We start from the raw sequence: 18,652 nt of genomic DNA on the forward strand, positions 1-18,652 counted from the left end.
CTTGGTATTAGATAATGATGCTCTCGACTATTCCGTATTTGGATTTATGGCGGCCGGGTACCTGGTCCTCGATTTTCCTGGGAAAAAATTTTCAACATGACTGCCGGCCGCGATGGCGAATTAATCCTTCGGAGAAACACGCACGGGGTGAGGCGGCTTAACATTTTGGGGACTTTCCTATTGTTGAATGTTCAAAAACAAAATGTTCAAAAGATGTTAAGGTGATACGAAAGGGTCATTCTATATATATCTTTTCATTCATATATATATATATGAAACGTTAAAATAATTATTCAATTTTCCTCCAAACTGGGTGCATCATTTGAAACTTCAGCACGTGATTATGAAGGCCCTAAGGAAGTGCGTGGTGCTCATGAAATTTAATGAAAAAAAATATTTATTAACAATGAAATTTCATCAGCACCATTATGGCGACTGGGAACATATACAGTACATTACATATAGTACCGGCACATTTTTTTTTAAATGAAATTTCATTAAAAAAAAATGTACTGTTGGCAAAAAGAACTTGTATTAAAAATGGAATTTTATGGGCACCACGTTCTTCTTTAGGGCCTCCATAATTATATGTTGAGGCTGCAAATGATTTGGTGCTCCTAGTTTGGAGGAAAGTTTTATAAATATTTTGACATTTAATATATATAGAATGACCCTTTGACATCATCTTAATACCTCCTGCACAATATTTACAGTTAAGAAAATAATCCTGCAAACGGATTATGCATTTTTTCCCGTCGATATTCTTGGAAATATTATTTAAGCATGGCGACGTTGAACACAATTATTAACAAGCATTTGGTGGTTTTTATGTTAACGGAGATTTGTATAAGGAACGGTTTTAGATAAATGTTGGGACAGTTAGGAAGGGAAGGTAAAGGTAGGTGAGAAAATTGCGTTTTGCTTGGGCCAAATGGTTTTACGGTGTCATTCGGGTCGCACGGTTGTGCAAGGAACGTAAAGGGATGAAAAGAGAGGAAGAGCGACTTTCTCCACCGTTAACCCCGTTACCAGCCAATAACAGTACCCCGTCCACTGAAGTGTCCTCCATAAAAACTGGCCTATAAATTTTCAGAAAATCTGCCCTCGAATTCGCGCGACTTCCACGCCTGGACATCGGAGTCTGCAGCGGCGGCCATTTTGCGGAGCCATTAGCAAAATGATGAATTTTTTTTCCCAAACGCACCGAAATTAGGGAACCATTACCAACCTTTGTCTTATCTAGGCAAAACAAAGGGACGTAAACGTTTCTTTCTTAATCACTGAAAAGTAATTTCGAGTTAAGCAGGGCCATTAACCAAGAGACTTTGCGATGACTCAGAAAGAAAACAGCGAAAGGATTGTATCCAGGGAATCTTGGTTTCGATAATTTAAGAGATACGCTAAGAGATTATTTGAAAATTAACGCTGGAAATACCGAAGTAACAAAATCACGCCGTGGTTCGAAATTTCTAAGACACCAATTCGAATTTTGGAATTTCTTGATAGACGCGCCATAAAAGTTACCGCGTCCATGATCTAAATCATACGGTGTACCTGTTGGTGTAAACTCTTTAATCCTCAGTGCGTTTGTGGTTTCCCGGCCATTGCCACAATACCGAAGTCCAATTATACCTGCCCGCGATTCTAGGGAAGGTGCGACTGTAAAATCATTTTATTTGCCCTTCCAGGAACGCCCATTTTCCTTTACAGCAAAGAGTTAACTTAGTTTCGGCAAAATTTCTTGGCTGGGAAAAATTCATGACTTGTTGAAGAGGACGCGAAGTTACCATGGCGGCCATTTTGGAAAATGATGAATCGGCGTCGGTCAGTCGCGGTTGGAATATTTATTATCAAATTTATTATCAGACAGTTGAACACCGATTCTTCCTGCACCGTTAAAAAAAATATTATAATCTTATAATATTTTCGCTGAAACTTTTATTCAGGCATGGTACACAAAGTTTATAATACACTCGCAATAAATTTATAAAATGTGTTATAAGTTCAGTACATAAGTGTATTAATCTTCCCGGGGGATTTCACAAAGTTATAACTTGATGTCGTCAAATTATAAGTTTATTTAGATATTTATAATAAATATATACCAATTCACTTTTAGGATACCAGGAAACTCGGTAGAGTTTCACGCCAAAGATATTTAAAAGCCTTTGCGAACCACCTGCGCACCAAATACTTAACGCTGAAATTCGGCATAAAATGTATACTTCTACCTTATGTACTAAAAGTGCATGAATATAATGAATATTTCTAAAAGGGTTAAAAATCTGTCCGAAACTTTCTACTGGATTGTTTCCCATGGTGAATATTCTGTAAAAGAATCGACAATGGCACTGTTATACAATTTTTCCGAATTTTGAGTCATGCGGTCCGGGTTTTTCGGGACGTGCCGGAAGGGGCGTCGAGGGGCCAATTGCATTATTTATTGTAGCAGTGCCTCAACTCGTGCATACTTGTCGTCATATTTACGACATAACCGAGAACGGTAAGCACGGCCAGGGGGCGGCACCTCCATAAAGCGTGCCGCCATTGAAAAGGGGTTCTGCGTAAAGTATGACGCCTGTACTAGATTCACCTAGGTTCGGAAAGGTGAAAAGCGGGTGTCCGACTAGAAAGAAATATGCAAGAAACAGTTACCTTCTCTTCTCTCTCTCTCTTGTTTTTCCGAAGTCCCGCCCTCTCCCTCTTCGGGCGAAGCTAACTGTAAAGGGGCTCCATAAACGGGGAAAATCGCTGGAGGAGCAGCCTTTGGAAAAAGCGATTAGAGGCGAAAGGGTTAAGGGAGATTTTTTGACGAAGAACTGTCCTTCCCTTTTTTCCTTCCCTCGCCCCCACCGCGTTGAGGAAAGAAAGGGTTGAATCGCCGAAAGGGAGGTTTTACGAGGGCGAAGAATGGCCTTCGAGCAGACCTTCCGAAAGATGCAAATGCGAAAGGAGAAATCTCGAAAGGGGTGGGAACGGGTTTTCGAAAGTGAGCATTTTGGAGGGTTTCGCCCCCCTCGTGGTGGAGACCTTCGAAGTTTGCCGAAAATTTCGGTCCTCCGAGGAAATTGCGGATGATGGGTGTCATGGGGTAGAAATATGGGATTTCGATGGAAGTGTTTTCGAAAATTATTAGACGGCAGATCGAGGGGAGGAGGGAAGGCAGCCATTGTGGAAAATGGTGAGGATGAATCGACGGGGGTGGATTCGATTTTTGGGAGTGGCCAGTGTTGGGGTCCAGATCTGCCTTGAAAACGAGAAACGACTGATAAGAGGGGCCAGGAACAAAGGGGGACTATTTGGGAGGACTTCCCTGCGTCGGAAAAATCTCTGAAAAAAGAAATAGGGGCGAACGTAGGCGTTCGTGCACTGTGGGCTTTCTGGGGCTGAAAGAACCCTCGGCTCGGAAGCCCTCTCCCCCATGGGGTGAATTGATACAGTCGTTTTTCCAAATGCGGAAAGATTCGGCTCAAGACGAGAAAATCACAAACCGAGAAAGAAAAATTCCGGAAAAAAATCAACGAATCCTAACATCGAAAAACATTTCCTACAAAAGTTACTCCACTCGTCGCCCCTGACAGTGTCCATTTACAGAATTTTTTCAAATCTTACATCCCTGAACTAAAAACCTAACATTTATTGCAATCCGTTCCCCTTACTTCTGGACGCTATCTCGAAATCTTCGATTTTCCGCCTTCACGGTACTCGACGTGGAAAAACAGTTCCCACGAAAGTTGTTCCGCAGACCATAACGAATAAATGTTGTTCGGGTGAATTTTTCATATTTTCGGTCCTTTTACCAGAAATCGCCCATTTTTGTGCTTCCTCGTTTTCGCTCGCGCGCGATGGAGCCATCTTGAAAGGGTTAAAAAGGAGTCATAGACCGCAGTAACTCATCCCAACCCAGTCAAGGGTGCGAAGAAAGGTTCATCGGAAAAAGTCATCATCTCCCACCTCTTATTCCCATGGAAAATCCGTGGAGGGAACGGAACTAGGAACCGCTAAAGCCGTCCGAGGGTCCCTCGGTCTCGGCCAGGGGAGTGTCCGAAAGGCCGGGTGGGGATAGACCGGTTGCCAAAAACATCTACGAATTCTGTCAATTGTCGGCTGCCGATTGGGCAGTGGCTAGACCCTGGTAGAGAGGGTAGCTGCCCCTTCGCAAATCCACAAATAAGCCGGTATTCCACTTTGGGACTTAGGAGTTGCTTGTCAGTCGACCTCGGGCGTTCAGCGACCGGGGCTCACCTCTTCCGCCTTAAGATTTTAACTTAGGAATAAAGGAGTAACTAGGTCTAGAGAGCATCTTCAGTGACTTAACCCGCGAGTGTACATGCGCGAATTAAAGAAAAGAAGGAGACAAAATTCGCCTCGACGAGTGTGCCCATCAGTGACTCCTTGATCCAATTTTTTAGGATTTTTATCCGGATTTTCCGAGGATCTGGAAAATCTTTTACCGCGATCGCCTTCGAGAGGAAGTTAAGCAGAAGGTTAGTATCCACCAATTTACAAAATATTTTTAATTTACTAAGCTGGTGCGTTTATTTATCAGATTCGGGCGGGCTGTTCGTTAAAGTCGTTCAGAAAATTCTGCATCAATTTATGCATCGACCTGATATTCATAACTTATTGATACCACTTGTAACAAGCAGATGGCTTTTAGTCGACGAGAGTTTGGGTTTTAACATAATTTTTATAGTATCTAATAAATGGTATGTAATAATTAGTCAATCGGAGAACGGCGATTTAATTACGTCGCTGGGTGAATAACCAGTTAATGAGAAGTAAAGCCTAGTTTTTGAATGAATCTTGTTTCCCTATTTCGAAATTGATCCAAACGGTTGGACACAACGGCAGAAATCGGCCTCGCTCAAATTTGCCAGTTTTGAGTTTTTGTCCACATTCCAGGAAGCCTCCGAAGAGCTCCTCACAAAAGTTCATTCGTTAGCGATACTTTGAGGCTTTTTTTTTCCCTTGATATTTACTACTGTGCTCGGCAGGAATTTTCGAAATGAGGACTGCCAGCCGGATCTTTGTATCGGTCAAGGATAAGCAAGGTTAATTTGAAGTTTTACATATCGAGGTGTTAATATTTTCCTTTGCGCACTTTTTTACGTTTGGGTATTTATTATAATTTATGTTAATTACCCCAATCTCTCGGGGTAATTTATTTAAAGTCCCCACGTGAATGAAACGTACGCAATTGATTTAATTATTGTAAATATGCTCGGTAGATTTACTCTTGAAATTGGTAAATTTTTAATGTTATTTATGTAAGGGCGGGAGCGCCATTTGTTTGCGGTTAATTTAGACTTTATCAGGGGGCAGCCTTTTCCGGGATTGTTGTCTAAGCTTTGGAAGTTAAATCAACTTTGGTTGTTACTCACTCGAAATATCGATAAGGATAACGCGTTCTCTCCGCAGATAGAAGAATTTTCTGAAAAAGTCGAGTAGCCTGACTAATCGATAACGCGGAATTCTTTCTCCGCGATTCCGAAGCAAACCTTGACCCGACGGTTTGTTTGTATGTTAACAAAGCGTCGGAATGCGAGCCCTTTGCTTGAATCTCGTTTCCGAATTATTCGAGGTCGAACGCAGGAATTCGAGGTATTTAGATTGCGGAAAAACCGTGCTTTTACATTCCAAGGCACGCCGTACTTCGTCAGTACTTAGATTTCATTCAAAGCGTAATAACACGGAATGAAGATTTTGGAAATCGGGGGGTAAAAGAGGCGGACTAGAGCTGATAAACAAATTAAGCAAATGAAGTAATTTAAATAATTGACATTGAGCAAGTCGCCAAGGGACTGTAATGGCTGTCAGCGTTTGCAAGTTGACAAATTTGCAAAAACGTCGAGCTTTCACGGTCCCTTAAGGGTTATCCTCCGTTTTGCATCGGATTTACCCGTTTGCCTTTCGAGGCGTCTTTGGGGACCGGGTTTCGGAAAATAATTTACGACCTCGGGTCCTCTTTCCTCGAGGTCGACAATGAGGATTCGCAAAAGTCAAAGGCTGAAGCCTAATTTCAAGAGAGCTGGCCCGAAATATACGGCGAGGTCTCGGCATTGCTCTACTTGAATAAATCAACCCCACGGTTGGGTAAACGGACGGGACGCAAAATGGGCCCGAGGCCTCGGAAAAAGGAGACTACTAGGAAAGCTTGAGCCTTTTTCACTGGCCACCCTTTTTCGAGGAATTCGCCCACAATTGGGTCTTTTTACCCCACGCCGCGCCAAATCCGATCTCTCGTGGTCGAAGGATTTAACCATGAACCCTGCGACGCACTTCTAAAGTCCTTAAACAAATTTTCAATGCTTAAACAATTTCGCAACCGAAATCTGAGAGAGCGACAAGTCAGAGTTTCAAGCTGTAAACATTTATTTGCGATACATATACTGCCATTACGCGCGATCTTAACCTAGAAACCACAAGCTTTACAATATTTCTTTCTCTTCGGTCGATGGTTCTCATTTATTCCGTGGTAGACCTAAAATAATAAGTATAACGGCTTAACCTAAATCTCACCTCAGGCCATGGTCTGGTAACGCGGCTCTGTACCTGAAAAAAAAGCACCTTTAACGTGGAATCTTTTTTTTTTTAGCGGGAAAATGAGAGGAAATTGGGATACGCCGCAGCAGACCATTGCTGAAGAGCAACATCCCCCCCATTCGCCAAGCACACCCGTCTGGGGTATCGTGGATAGAATCGTGGTGAGTAATCGCCGCCCCGATGCACCCCTCCGTACCAAAATCTCTCTCTTTCGCTCTCTCGTTTCTCCCCTCGGAAATGGCAAGCAAGATGGCGGCCGATGGCCGCTTCTGCGAGACCATGTGACCCGGCGCCACTGTAGCGTAGAGATGCGACGAATCGAACGTTTCAACTCGTTAAACTCAATTAAAGCAAGTATCCGAGTCAACTCGAGTTGTTTTAATTGTAACTGACATCATTACTCGAGTCGAAGCTGAAAAAGGCAAGGTTTTCGAATTCGAAAAACTCGAGCTACCTATTTATTCGAAATTTATTGGAAATTTATTGGAAATTTATTAGAAATTTATTACAAATTTATTAGAAATTTATTGGAAATTTATTCGACTCGTCCCATCGCTACTGCAGCGATATACGCGCAGCATTGGAGGCCCTCGCAGAGTGGCGGGGTTTAATTAAATTTGAAAATAGGCTAATGGATAAACTATATCAATGGAATGTTTTCAGAAAGAGGAGCCAGTGGAGGACAAGAACGACGACTCGGGGGTCTCCCCCGGGCATTACACGAGCAATTCGGCATCGCCCAGAAGCAGGCGTTCATCTTCGACGGCGAATTGCAGTCTCTCCCCAGGAAGTGCGACCTCCCAGGACTCAAATGCCATGCAGTGTGGGACATTCCAGTACAGTCCTCAGCGGCTCTTCAAGTCTTGCTCGCCATTAGACTTTGCTCGTGCCATCCACAACATGGACGAGGTTGGCCACGAGTCGGCGATGGATATGGTCTCCAGCTCCATGAAGAGCTCCACAGGAGAAACGGAGATCCCTCAGGATACTCTTCGGTGCCCCGTCTGCGCGTACACCACCTTGAACAGGTAAGTGGGAGTCAGAGTACCGAAAAATTACCATCCATAAGCCAGGTTAAGATCGGATAAAAAAAAATCACGAAATGTCCATTCTTCAGGGTGGAGTTCACGGAGCACCTGGCGGCGCACTGCACGCCGAAGAGGGAGACCCCGGACTTCGCAAAATCCGTTCGCACCCTGGACGACAACAGCAGGTCTTCGCCGATTCAGTGCGACAGATCCGAGCACGAATCCGAGGAAGCCGACGAGCCTGGAGTTCGCGTCCCCAGGGTGAACTCTCAGGGGAAGGTGAAGACGTTCAAGTGCAAGCAGTGCAGCTTCTCGGCGATCACGAAGCTCGAGTTCTGGGAGCACAGCAGGTGCCACATTAAGGCCGAGAAGTTGCTCACCTGCCCCAAGTGCCCCTTCGTAACCGAGTACAAGCACCACATGGAGTACCACTTGCGCAACCACTACGGCTCCAAGCCGTTCAAGTGCGACAAGTGCTCGTACTCGTGCGTCAACAAGTCGATGCTGAACAGTCACCTGAAGTCACACTCGAACGTGTATCAGTACAGGTGCGCCAACTGTTCGTACGCGACGAAATACTGCCACTCGTTGAAGCTTCATCTCAGGAAGTATTCCCACAAGCCGGCGATGGTACTGAACGCGGACGGTTCGCCGAACCCCTTGCCAATAATCGATGTTTATGGGACCAGGCGAGGCCCAAAGCCAAAACCCATGAACAAGAACGGAGAAGTTGGGACCACCAACACTGGATTGCAGTCGCCGGTTCATATGACCCAGGCTACTAATCAAGGATGGTAAGGGTCTTCATGGTTCATCTTGTAGTTAGGTTTAGGTTCCAGTGGATGAAGACTAATCGAGTTTTCGCATTTCAGTCCTACGGCTAACCAGGTGCTAACACCCCATCAGCTCTCTCCGATGGGGTACCACCTGAGCGTGATGAACCCCATGCAGCACCTGAACGGGATTCAGAGCCCTAGCAACGTGATCGGGTTCCCTTGTAACCAGATTTTCGGGGGTTTCGCGTTCGCCAACCATTTCGGTCTCCCCGACGACTCGAACGAGGCTCAGCTGGACCAGCTGAAGACGAACGTCTTCGTGGAGTACGTGAAGACCCTGGCGGAGAAGAGGATCCCTCAGGTGCGGTTCCTTCTAGTCGTTTTCCTACGTTCCATCCCTTCTTACAGGAATTAACTTTTGACTTTCTTCTTCAGGAGGTTCCTCAGGATACCCAGCAGCAGCTCTCGCCAGGGGCGTATAACATCAACGGGCTGAACGACGGCATCAAAATGGCGAATACTACCGAGATGATGCCATCCAAAGTGGTGACCGGCAATGCCTCCTCGACGACGCTGGAGTCGGAGTCTTCTACGGGGTCAAAGGTTACCCCTCTTGATCTGAGCAAGCCGGAGACGCCGATTACTCAATCCACGACGAATTCTCCCAGAGCTACCGGGACCAGAAGGCGCAAAGGCAGGGCTTTCAAGCTGGACCATCGCGTCCTTGAGCTCGACACAGATGAGGAGGACGAGTCGGAAAACACCTTCGAACCTCCCCTCGATTCTCCAGGGCCCAAGGACCTCGCTGAAAGACCAGCTGTAGATCCCGAGGTGAGCTTTCAGACCTCCTCCAATCCCTGGGAACTTGATAGGAACGTGCGTTAATCTAAATCTATCTAATTTAATATAAATAATCTAATTTACCTTCTTAATTTTCAGCAAAGTAACGAGTTCACCTGCCAGTACTGCGAGATCTCCTTCGGCAACGTCGTCATGTACACGGTTCACATGGGTTATCATGGATACAAGAACCCCTACACCTGCAACATGTGTGGCCACGAGTGCACCGATAAGGTGTCCTTCTTCTTGCACATCGCTCGGTCGAAGCACTCGTAGATGGATTGGCGATGCTGGAAAATAATAGACGGGAGTTTAGATTATTCATTATATTTCATTTCCCACGTTGGCAGGGTCGCAATGTTAATAATCGTACGAAGTCGGTGACGTGTAGTAATCAGGCGTTGTTAATATTGCGAGGCTCTTGACGAGGCCGCTCGAATTAAGACTCAAACTCGTCGGAGTTGCAGCCGAAACAAAATGGCGGACGCTCTCGGCACAAGCGAAGACGCGTTTCGGGCGATTTTATCGGCAAGCGCAAACAGGGTATATCCGCATTTTTGTAGGTTCCTTTATTACTTTTTTTTTTCTCTATTATTTCATTTTCGAGGTTTCGCCTCCCTTTTCTTTTCCGTTTTCCGACCGAATTGCTCGACGAGAGTCTTGCGATTCGGAGAGGCGTGTCCGTCGAGCGGCGTCTTTGAATCTGGGGAAACATCGGCTGAGATTTTGTATCTACGTGTATATCGATTTGTAAAATGTTAATTTAGTCCGAGGGGCATGCAGCGAAGGTCGAAGGTCGTTCATCGGGACTCCTGGTTTATCAATCTCAGGTCTTTTATTTCCTTTTAAGGATCCCCCGCGGTTACCGGTCACTTCACGGTGTTTTGAGCATAAAATAATTACGCAACAGCCACGGGATTATTTATGACGGATTTACAGTGAAACTACTTTTTCTTTTTTAACACTTTACGTTTTCATTTCTCTCTTTTTTTTTCTTTTTAACATTTTATTCAGTTTTCGAAAACGGACACAGTGAAGTGACCCAGAGATGACGAGGGTGATTTTTTTTTTTCTATCTAGCTTCGATTCGAGGCGAATTTTCAACGAGGTTTAGAGATCACGACCTCGACCTTTGACATCGCTGTCCCCAAATTCGGAGCAAATTTAAGGGCTCGCGAAATTAAGTCAGTCGCCATCTTCCTTTTGTAAGATATATACATACACATATATATGAATATATAACTCGCGTCTTAGGTACGTAGGACTAAATAGGAGAAAGCAGAGAGAATCAGATTAGAACGAGGAAGGGAACAAGATTTTCTTTACTGCGGTTATTTCCCCCACCCTTTTTAGACGTTCTTCTTTTTTTTCATTTTTTTCCCCTTCTTAATATGAAATCTCTGCGTTCTAGTCATTACACCGGGCGGACACTATGAGTGTCGAATATAGCTCAGGGTGCAATTTAAGAATAATATTGATCACCGCCGAATATGTACGCGCTCGAAATCGCAGGAACGTCGGACCTGCTTTTTCGAAATCCAGAAATTCGGGAAAACGATCGTCGAGCCGTGCCTCCCGATGTGCCGCGTTTTACGAAATTTTACGTCCTCGTTTAACAGGCTTTTACGACCGAGACAATCGTGTCGAGGAGGTGGCGAGACGTCGCGTTTTCTTTTTTTTTTCGACCATTAACCTAGGGTGTACATAATTTGTATACATATATATATAGGCATATATATATAAACGCGTCTATAGATATATTTTTCCAAAGGCAGAAATTTATTCTAGTGAGCCAAATACGGAGCCAAAAGAGGGTCGATGAGCACGACCGAAGACTGGTTAGCAGAAGTCTGCATACGTTTTACATGTTTTCCTATTTTCTTTATCTTTTCATACTCGCAAAGGAATTTCCCTCGAGCAGTCAAAAAGTTCCCTTTTTTGTTGATGATTTAATTGCGCGGTATAGCGACATTGACTCCTCTTTTCTTTTATTTTTTTTTTCTTTTTAAGTACCGTTCCCTTGACTGACAAAGTCTTGATTTTCAACTGACCATTTTCTTTCTTTCACGGTTTTGAGCACTTTTCGCGCGATTTTGGTAACTGGTTCTTATTTCGGGATTTTCACACGAGACGAAGCTGTGGGCTCGACGATTAAGTCGAAGGATGACAATGGATAGACAGGGATTTTTTGTCGGAAGGTTTGATAAGCGATTCTCCGAGGACTCTCGTCGCGTTAGAGTATTGCGATTAGTGTATATCGATACGAACTTCGTCTAAGATCGGACATTCCTCGGTTATGCGTAACCTAAAGAATAAATAAGTTATTTATCTATGGGGAGTGGCCTTTCGTATCTTAAGATTTCCCACCCTAGATAGAAGGATCGACGAGTGATTCCAACCACCTTCCGACAGTCATTGTCACCGACATATGATGTATTATTGCGATCACGAGCATCCTCGTTCCATCGGAAAGAACTTCACCCCCAAGGATGCCTTCGTGTCGCACGTGATCGGTTCTCGGCGAGGAATCATTGTTGCGACCAACAAAGAAGTCAACAAGCCGTTCACATCGAGTCTTATTTTCTTAAATGAAAACTGTTAACAAAAGATTAAATTGGAGTTATCTGGCATTTTTACATTTCTTGCAGAAGTCGCCAGTACGCGAAGAGGGTTTACCAACGCGTAACAACGAGCAAATACTATTTAGACCAGCAAAGACAACAAAGTCCCTCGGCAATCTTAATCGAGAGTATGCCTGACAATGGGACCGAATTGCACAATCATCAAGGCTGCCGCAATCGATACGGAATAACAGGTGTCATCCTTGCATATCGACACGTTCGCTCCTCTTAATTGGCAACGTAAAGCAAGACGTGCTAGAGGTACACACGAGTACGAGTGCACAGCTCGAAGGTGTATTGCGCAACCCAGAAGAAACCATCCGCGACGTCGTATCACGAGGATCTCGCCAGATAATGAGGTACATCCGCGACAATGCTCGAGCATTACGGTTTCTTATTTCAGCTCGCCTCCAAACCGAAGATTGGAGACGCAATGAGTCCCGCTTCCATTTCTTCGATCTCGATGCTCATGATGATGAAATGAACGATGAAACTCCGAGTCCGTCGACGTCGCGCAGAAAGCCGCCATCTTGTTCCAAGTTGCGACACGCGTCGTATTCAAATTCACTCTCCGTTGTCCAGGATTCATTGTCGATTCATTGCGAGATCTCGTCGCATTCCTCTGAGGATCGTTCCCTCGACGCGTGTCTGAAAAACAATTCCCCATGAAGTTCTAATTCCAGCGAATTATCGCGCCAGAAGATGCGAGAAACCGAGGGTACTGAGATCAACATTCGACGCCTGAGCCACAACCGCTTTAGTCATAATTAAGGTCGATTAATATATACATACATAAACGATCCTAGATAAATTAGGCTAATTATTAGGACGAGTACATGTTGTGTCCGGGCACCCGGTATAAATTTCTTCTCCAACCGTCTTTTATGTGTTTCTTGGCAACCGTTAAGAGACGACGAACAACGGCGAGTTTCATGTCGGCGGTCTCGGTGTGACGACGTATCCCGAAGAGCTCTTTTCTATACTACGTTGTCTAGTAATTTCTGACAATAATAGGATTACATTACGTTACTCCTTTCGAGTTTACCAGCCACTGATCGACGCTTTATCGACCGTCGAAGTGCCAGTTTCAACCGGTAAGGCGATTCAAGATGGCGCCTGTTCCCGCGCTACCCGGCATGCACTGCGCACGGCGGGAAGCCGCCCCGCAGGGGTCTGGAACAGCCTTGAAAAGTCGAGTCTTAAGCCCGGCCTAAGCCGAGAAGAGTCCCCTAGCGTCGTTCCAACGTACTCGAGGATACGTTTATAAAGTGGACCCACGCAAACACGAGTTCGCATACCGCGTCGTGCCGCTTGGGAGCTGTCGGGAAGCGTAACCGGGCCGGGCCCAATTGACGCGCCGCGACCAGTGCGACTGTGGTCCGATAGCGACGCCGAGGTGTGTTCGTCGCGACGCGACGGCGATTATACGGGCTCTCGCAGCAAATGGTCGCCAGTGTTTACGCCGCTGCGTGCCCATGGCGACCGGGCTGCGACCGAGGGACTAATTTCACGTCCCTTTACCGCCGTCGGAAGGGAGCCGACTTACCGACGTCGAGTCTCGAGCGCGCCTCACCGGGAGCGACACCTTGAGGTAACAATGATTTCCTTCTTTTTTTTTTCTCGCCAAGATAACAAGGGATATAATCATTCGACCCTGTCCCGGGACACAGAATTGACCGTGAAATTGACCCAGAATTACTCGCGTGGAAAGTTAATTGACCGCGTGGCTTGACATCCTCCCAATTATCGGGCTCGTGTCATCGCTCATCGAGACGTGAGGATTTCTTTGGGAGTGGTCGTGGGTGATGCGAACGTCGACATTGCCGAATTGTCAATCCGATAACGAGACACGTGGAGGTCCTTTGCCCCGCGCGAGTCCTGAGCGCGACTTTAAGGACCTCTGGGAAGGGTCCACGAATGTGCGCCCAGAGCAGGTTTCTTTCAACCCGTGGGAAAGGAATCCTGAAATTATTTCGATCACTTCCGAGAAGGAAGTCGATTAGAATGGTGTACGTGTCCGGCGCAATTAAATAAGGTATGCGGACCGTTATGATGGATACCTGTCGGCTGGTAGAGATTTTCTCGGCCAATGGCGCGAGATCGAGGAAAATCGCTCGAGTAAATGTTTCGCAGCGGAAGGACAGGAACAAGTTTTGTTAGAGGTGTTTTTTGATACGACGCGTCGTTGTGGCAGAAAATCGCCCGATAGTTCTCGCTCTGATAAGGATGCATGAGGAGGCAAGGAACGACGTCTGACGTGGTGACGATTTTTCAATCGATTTTCGCACTCGGCGAACTCCGCGACACGTGCATGCATTTGGAGTAATCGTCGTTCGTAATGACTATTTCAAAGCCATGGAATTACATCCAGTTGTATCTTATCCAGGGTGTCTGAAGATAACACCGTGACTCAGAGATATCCCAACCGCTCATTGGCGATCTTGACCACTTTGCGAGGAGGATCGACCATTTCTCAGGAAAATGGCGATCGCGAAGATCAAGAATTTCATCGACAGCAGTATTAAGTCGGTCTCGACCCCTTTGGAGCGCACGGTGAATTTGGAGCCAGAAGTCGGAATCAAAATAAATCACTCGATCAATGAGAAGGCGCTCTTCGTGACGGTAATTGGAGCCAGACATTTGCCCCAAAATTTTGGCTTCACCAGGGTCAACAGCTACCTCGTCAAGGTGAGCTAGTTTATTTAAAAAGAATACAAGAAGGACTCTGTAAAAATACCGTTCATCTCATTTTATTATCACAAATTCAAGGTGAAGCTCATCCCAGGAAAGGAGAAGTTCGAGACGACGACGAAGAACGAGTCCTGGCCACATTGGAACGAGGAGTTCAAGTTCTCCCTGAGGAAGGAGACCAAGTCGAAATTCGGGAAGACCAAGGTCGTCGAGGAAGAGATCGGCGCTTCGAGGTTCATCGTGGCGACGCTTTACGCGATTTTGGAGGATAAACCGCTGATAGCGACCGAGAGGAAGGAGGCTGAGAAGGAGAAGGCCAAGGGAGAGGCCTTGAAGAAGGATGGAAAGCGGAAGGACTCGCAGAGCGCGGCTTCGGGCTCGCAGGAGACCACGAAGAGCAAACTCTTGGGCCAGTTTTTTGGAAAGGGGACCGACAAGGTCGGCGACGGTACCGGGGTCGAGAGGAGGGAAAGAATGGACAAGCGAAGGACCATCGGGGCCACCACGATACCTCTGGATCCGAAGAACTTCACGGCGAAACCGACGAAACCTAAACACTCCAGCGACGTCTCCACTGGAGAACTTTGGAGAACGCTCAGGCCGATTTCCAGCGGAATTTCTGGGGCCGAGGAGAGAGTGGGTTTATTATTTACATTAGTTTTTTTTTTTATCGCGATGCTCCGTTTATGGGAAAATAACGCTTAAGCTGTGGAATTTCAGAGGGAGAACAAGAAGGGCCAGGTCGAGGTCTTGCTCTGCCAGGAGAAGAGCGACAAAAAGGACGGAGCTGGTCGGCTGGTCTTGACTTTGCAGCGTTTGAGGTGTTCTTTGCAAACGATGCACGAGCACGAGGTCCTCAAGGGCCAGCTTTATATCAAGATGTCCGTCGTGGATGGTGGGAGGGTCACTCACTTCTGGAAGAGCGACCGGTTCGCCCCTACCATATCCATGAAGTTCAATCCTGAGATGGCGAAGGTGGTCGCGGACAACCCTTACGAGGGCGCTCTAAGTACCGTCAGCTTTGTCGTCAAGTTTGTCTCGAAAAATAAAATGGGTACGTTGATTGAGTCCCGCGACGTTGATTAAGGAAATGTGCTTATAAAATGTAACGGTCGTTTCAGGGAAGAAGACTACCGTGGGCCATTTTGTTATCGGACCTGATGTCGTCGGGGCTTATGGAGAACAATGGAAACAGGCTCTAGCGAAACCTGGACAGCAGGTCACCAAATGGCAGTCTTTTGAGTGAAGATGAAAGAGAGTTTTGGGGCTGCTATGTAATTTTAAGTTTCTGCGTCGGACGTAGCTCAATGTCAGAAAATGCTTTAGAGGAATGTTGTTCGGTACTTTGTGTCGAGTGATTCGAGTAAGAGCGATTTTTAGTATTACGTTGGATTTAAGCGGAACATTGAAACGAATGGATACGCTGTAGTGGCGAGCGAAAGACATCACACGTTGAAATTTTATTTTTTGAACTTTTATGACTAAGCGATTTGTAATGATTTTTTAGAGGTTTTTTTCGGAGTCGTATTGTCACAGTTCTTGGACACAAATGGCGGGTAATTGTTCTAATTGTCACTCAATTACAGGACACGGGTTAACGCCCTTCTGTTCCAGATCTTCGAAGAGATTAACCGTCCTTTAATTAGCTTTACAAGTGAATCAAGCGATCGCACTTTATCGTTAAGCGCGAAATCAAAAATGTAAAGGGTTTTATTTGTCGCCAATTCTTGTCTAGTGTCATAACAATCTCTAATCATTAATTGTTTCCAAGATCGCGACCTTTTGAAGACTGCACGTCGAGTGAATGTGAATTTTTACTACTTGCAAGGGAGGAAAAATGCCATTGCAACAATTGCACCAAGAACAGATAAATATTAATATATAAAGTATACTCATACTTAGCAGTTAGTGAGAGCGAATGCGTGTACATATGTATACTGTTCAAAAGAATGATATTCTTAGATAAGACACGAAGAAGGAAGATTGTCCATTGTGCCATTGGGAGATTTTATACATTTGAGGGCAAAAAATAACACCGGTATTGTGGTAGTATTAACAGAAGACCATAAAATTTAATTGTTTAATATTTGTGTTGAGGAAACGGAGGTATTTCTTTCAGCATCGACTATTATTGAGTTCGCCTCTTATCGCAGCTGCCGAATGGCTTGTTACAGTACTACTTTGTATAACACGTATTAACAATTCCCCTATTTTATAAAAGACTTCAAAGGTATTAATAAAAAGAATCTGTCCCCTTGAATTGTATTTGTATATAACATTTTTATTTTCCTTTCGCAGTAAACGCTTAGTATAATTTTAATTATAAAATTGCAGTTTCTTAAATGTCTTTCGCAATGATCTACCCTAATAATCATTTACAATACTGTGCAACGCTGACGAATAATATTTCATTTCAATTAATGTACAAGGCACTGCATTAGTATTTATTTTGACCCACTATACGGTGATCGTATAAAAATATAAAAATGCTCACGTGATGCTCAGACCTAAGTTAACTGTTCTTTCTTCATTCTGAATGGTATTGACAGTCTTATTAAGTAATAATAAAATCCAACGCATCGGTTGCGTGTAAGACGCCATAACATCTCTTATTTGTACTACGAACGGTTGATATGCTTTACACGATTCAGATCTCTGCAGCAGTAAAATTCTACATTGCTCCAGGGGACTGATGTTTGATGACTGACTTATGATAAAGAATATTTGAAAAAATTATTTGGCGAAGCATTCATAAAAAATGATTCATCAAGAATGGAACAATACTCGGACAGAAGCATTAAAAGAGCGTGATTAATGCCATAGTTACCCTATATATACTGGAATGTCTACCAATATAAATTAATTATCAAGTCTCTAGGAGCAAGCATATCTTAATCTACTCTTAAAGTGGTATTATTATTTCTCAGTCAGCTGTAGGCATGTTTAGCCATCGACATACAAGATCCTAGCATGATTTGGCCATGGAACAATGTAGTGCTTAAATTTTATCCAAAGCTCAAGTTTTCATTCGTGTAAGAAGTCTAAAGATGCATAAGTTACAATACTTTATCTGAAGTACATATTTCCATTACTTCTTCCAGAATAAAGAATGCATTGCATCATACGAATACAACTGCATCAAAAGAGTGTATGGGCTTCAAATGTGCATTCATAACCTACTGTTTCTTATTTGTTGGAATGATTTGCGACCAATAGGCTTTACGAAAGCACTAAGGAAATTCTTCAGATCATGAAAGAAACAAATCCTACAGTGAATATTGATATAAGCATAAGAGCCAATTGGCTTCCACTAATACGAGGAGCAGAATTACAGCCATCTTTGCTGTTGCAGGTACAGTATTCCATGAAAATGTTGTAAGTTCCAGTCCGCATTAAACAGAATCGCTCGTCACCGCCGATACCAGGCTCACCCATGTACGCGCAACTGCGAAAGTATCTCCACTCCCCATGAACTAAATAACAGTAATCGTACAAACGTGTGAGATCAATTACGAGTTACTGACTTACGTATCTACATTCTCATGTTTTGAAATATCCGACTACAAGTAAAATCGATACCTTTCTGTCGAATTTTTCGACACATTGTTGGCTTTACTCCTGGTAAATGCGACAACTCATTCTCCTGCTTACAATCAGTGATCGGAACTGTAGAATTGTCAAACGGATCGGCACATTTTGGATCTGCATCCGATCTGCACTCCCAACATTTTATGGCGAAGCCTGCCGACATGCAAATAGTAAACCATTATATATTTTGGAATATATCATCAGTTCTCATGCTTTACTCTAACATCCAATAAAACAACGTCGATTTCATCAATTTTCAACATGTGCCGATATCACATAACTTCGTGCCAATTGAAAAAGAAAATTTCCGCGCGCGTACGACGCGCACGCCCATCGCATGCCCGCGATGCAATTTCGAAAAGGAATATCGTCGATTAAAGTTAGGTTATCACCTCGCTCGACGAAGCAGATAAGTAGCGCCATCACTGCTAGGAAATGCAACCCCGATCTCGGGAACTCCATTCTTGATAAAATATACTTAATATAAAAATACTTGAGATATTTCGTACAAATCCCGGACGGGACAACGCCTAAGCACCAACGCCTATTGCATTCACCATTG

The 18,652-nt window shown here is 44.6% G+C and overlaps 3 protein-coding genes and 1 long non-coding RNA gene across 5 annotated transcripts; 2 read left to right on the forward strand and 2 right to left on the reverse strand.

Moving 5' to 3' along the window:
- Positions 1 to 4,213: 4,213 nt before the first annotated feature.
- LOC105695849 (protein hunchback) lies at positions 4,214 to 11,599 on the forward strand. The gene is made up of 7 exons (XM_012417829.1): positions 4,214 to 4,487; positions 6,599 to 6,707; positions 7,210 to 7,574; positions 7,664 to 8,368; positions 8,447 to 8,711; positions 8,786 to 9,181; positions 9,290 to 11,599. Exons 2-7 carry the CDS (start codon positions 6,606 to 6,608, stop codon positions 9,464 to 9,466), a joined length of 2,010 nt encoding a protein of 669 aa, XP_012273252.1. The 5' UTR covers positions 4,214 to 4,487; positions 6,599 to 6,605; the 3' UTR covers positions 9,467 to 11,599.
- A 151-nt stretch (positions 11,600 to 11,750) lies between these two features.
- LOC105695488 lies at positions 11,751 to 12,751 on the reverse strand. The gene is made up of 2 exons (XR_001103631.1): positions 12,604 to 12,751; positions 11,751 to 12,459 (listed from the first exon to the last, which is right to left on the reverse strand). It is a non-coding gene; the product is annotated as an uncharacterized LOC105695488 (long non-coding RNA).
- A 347-nt stretch (positions 12,752 to 13,098) lies between these two features.
- LOC105695802 lies at positions 13,099 to 16,762 on the forward strand. 2 transcript variants are annotated; one of them, XM_012417735.2, is made up of 5 exons: positions 13,099 to 13,402; positions 14,198 to 14,499; positions 14,581 to 15,138; positions 15,223 to 15,556; positions 15,624 to 16,762. In XM_012417735.2, the coding sequence occupies exons 2-5, from the start codon at positions 14,293 to 14,295 to the stop codon at positions 15,746 to 15,748; spliced, it is 1,224 nt and encodes a 407-aa protein (XP_012273158.1). In that variant the 5' UTR covers positions 13,099 to 13,402; positions 14,198 to 14,292; the 3' UTR covers positions 15,749 to 16,762. The 2 variants fall into 2 exon arrangements, with proteins under 2 accessions (XP_012273158.1, XP_012273159.1); XM_012417736.1 differs by lacking the exon at positions 13,099 to 13,402 and adding an exon at positions 13,460 to 13,846.
- LOC105695803 lies at positions 16,763 to 18,652 on the reverse strand. The gene is made up of 3 exons (XM_012417737.1): positions 18,483 to 18,652; positions 18,082 to 18,243; positions 16,763 to 17,975 (listed from the first exon to the last, which is right to left on the reverse strand). Exons 1-3 carry the CDS (start codon positions 18,550 to 18,552, stop codon positions 17,746 to 17,748), a joined length of 462 nt encoding a protein of 153 aa, XP_012273160.1. The 5' UTR covers positions 18,553 to 18,652; the 3' UTR covers positions 16,763 to 17,745.

The sequence above is a fragment of the Orussus abietinus genome, unplaced genomic scaffold, assembly GCF_000612105.2.
Source record: "Orussus abietinus isolate OABI.00-Male unplaced genomic scaffold, Oabi_2.0 scaffold4, whole genome shotgun sequence".
NCBI lineage: Eukaryota > Metazoa > Arthropoda > Insecta > Hymenoptera > Orussidae > Orussus > Orussus abietinus.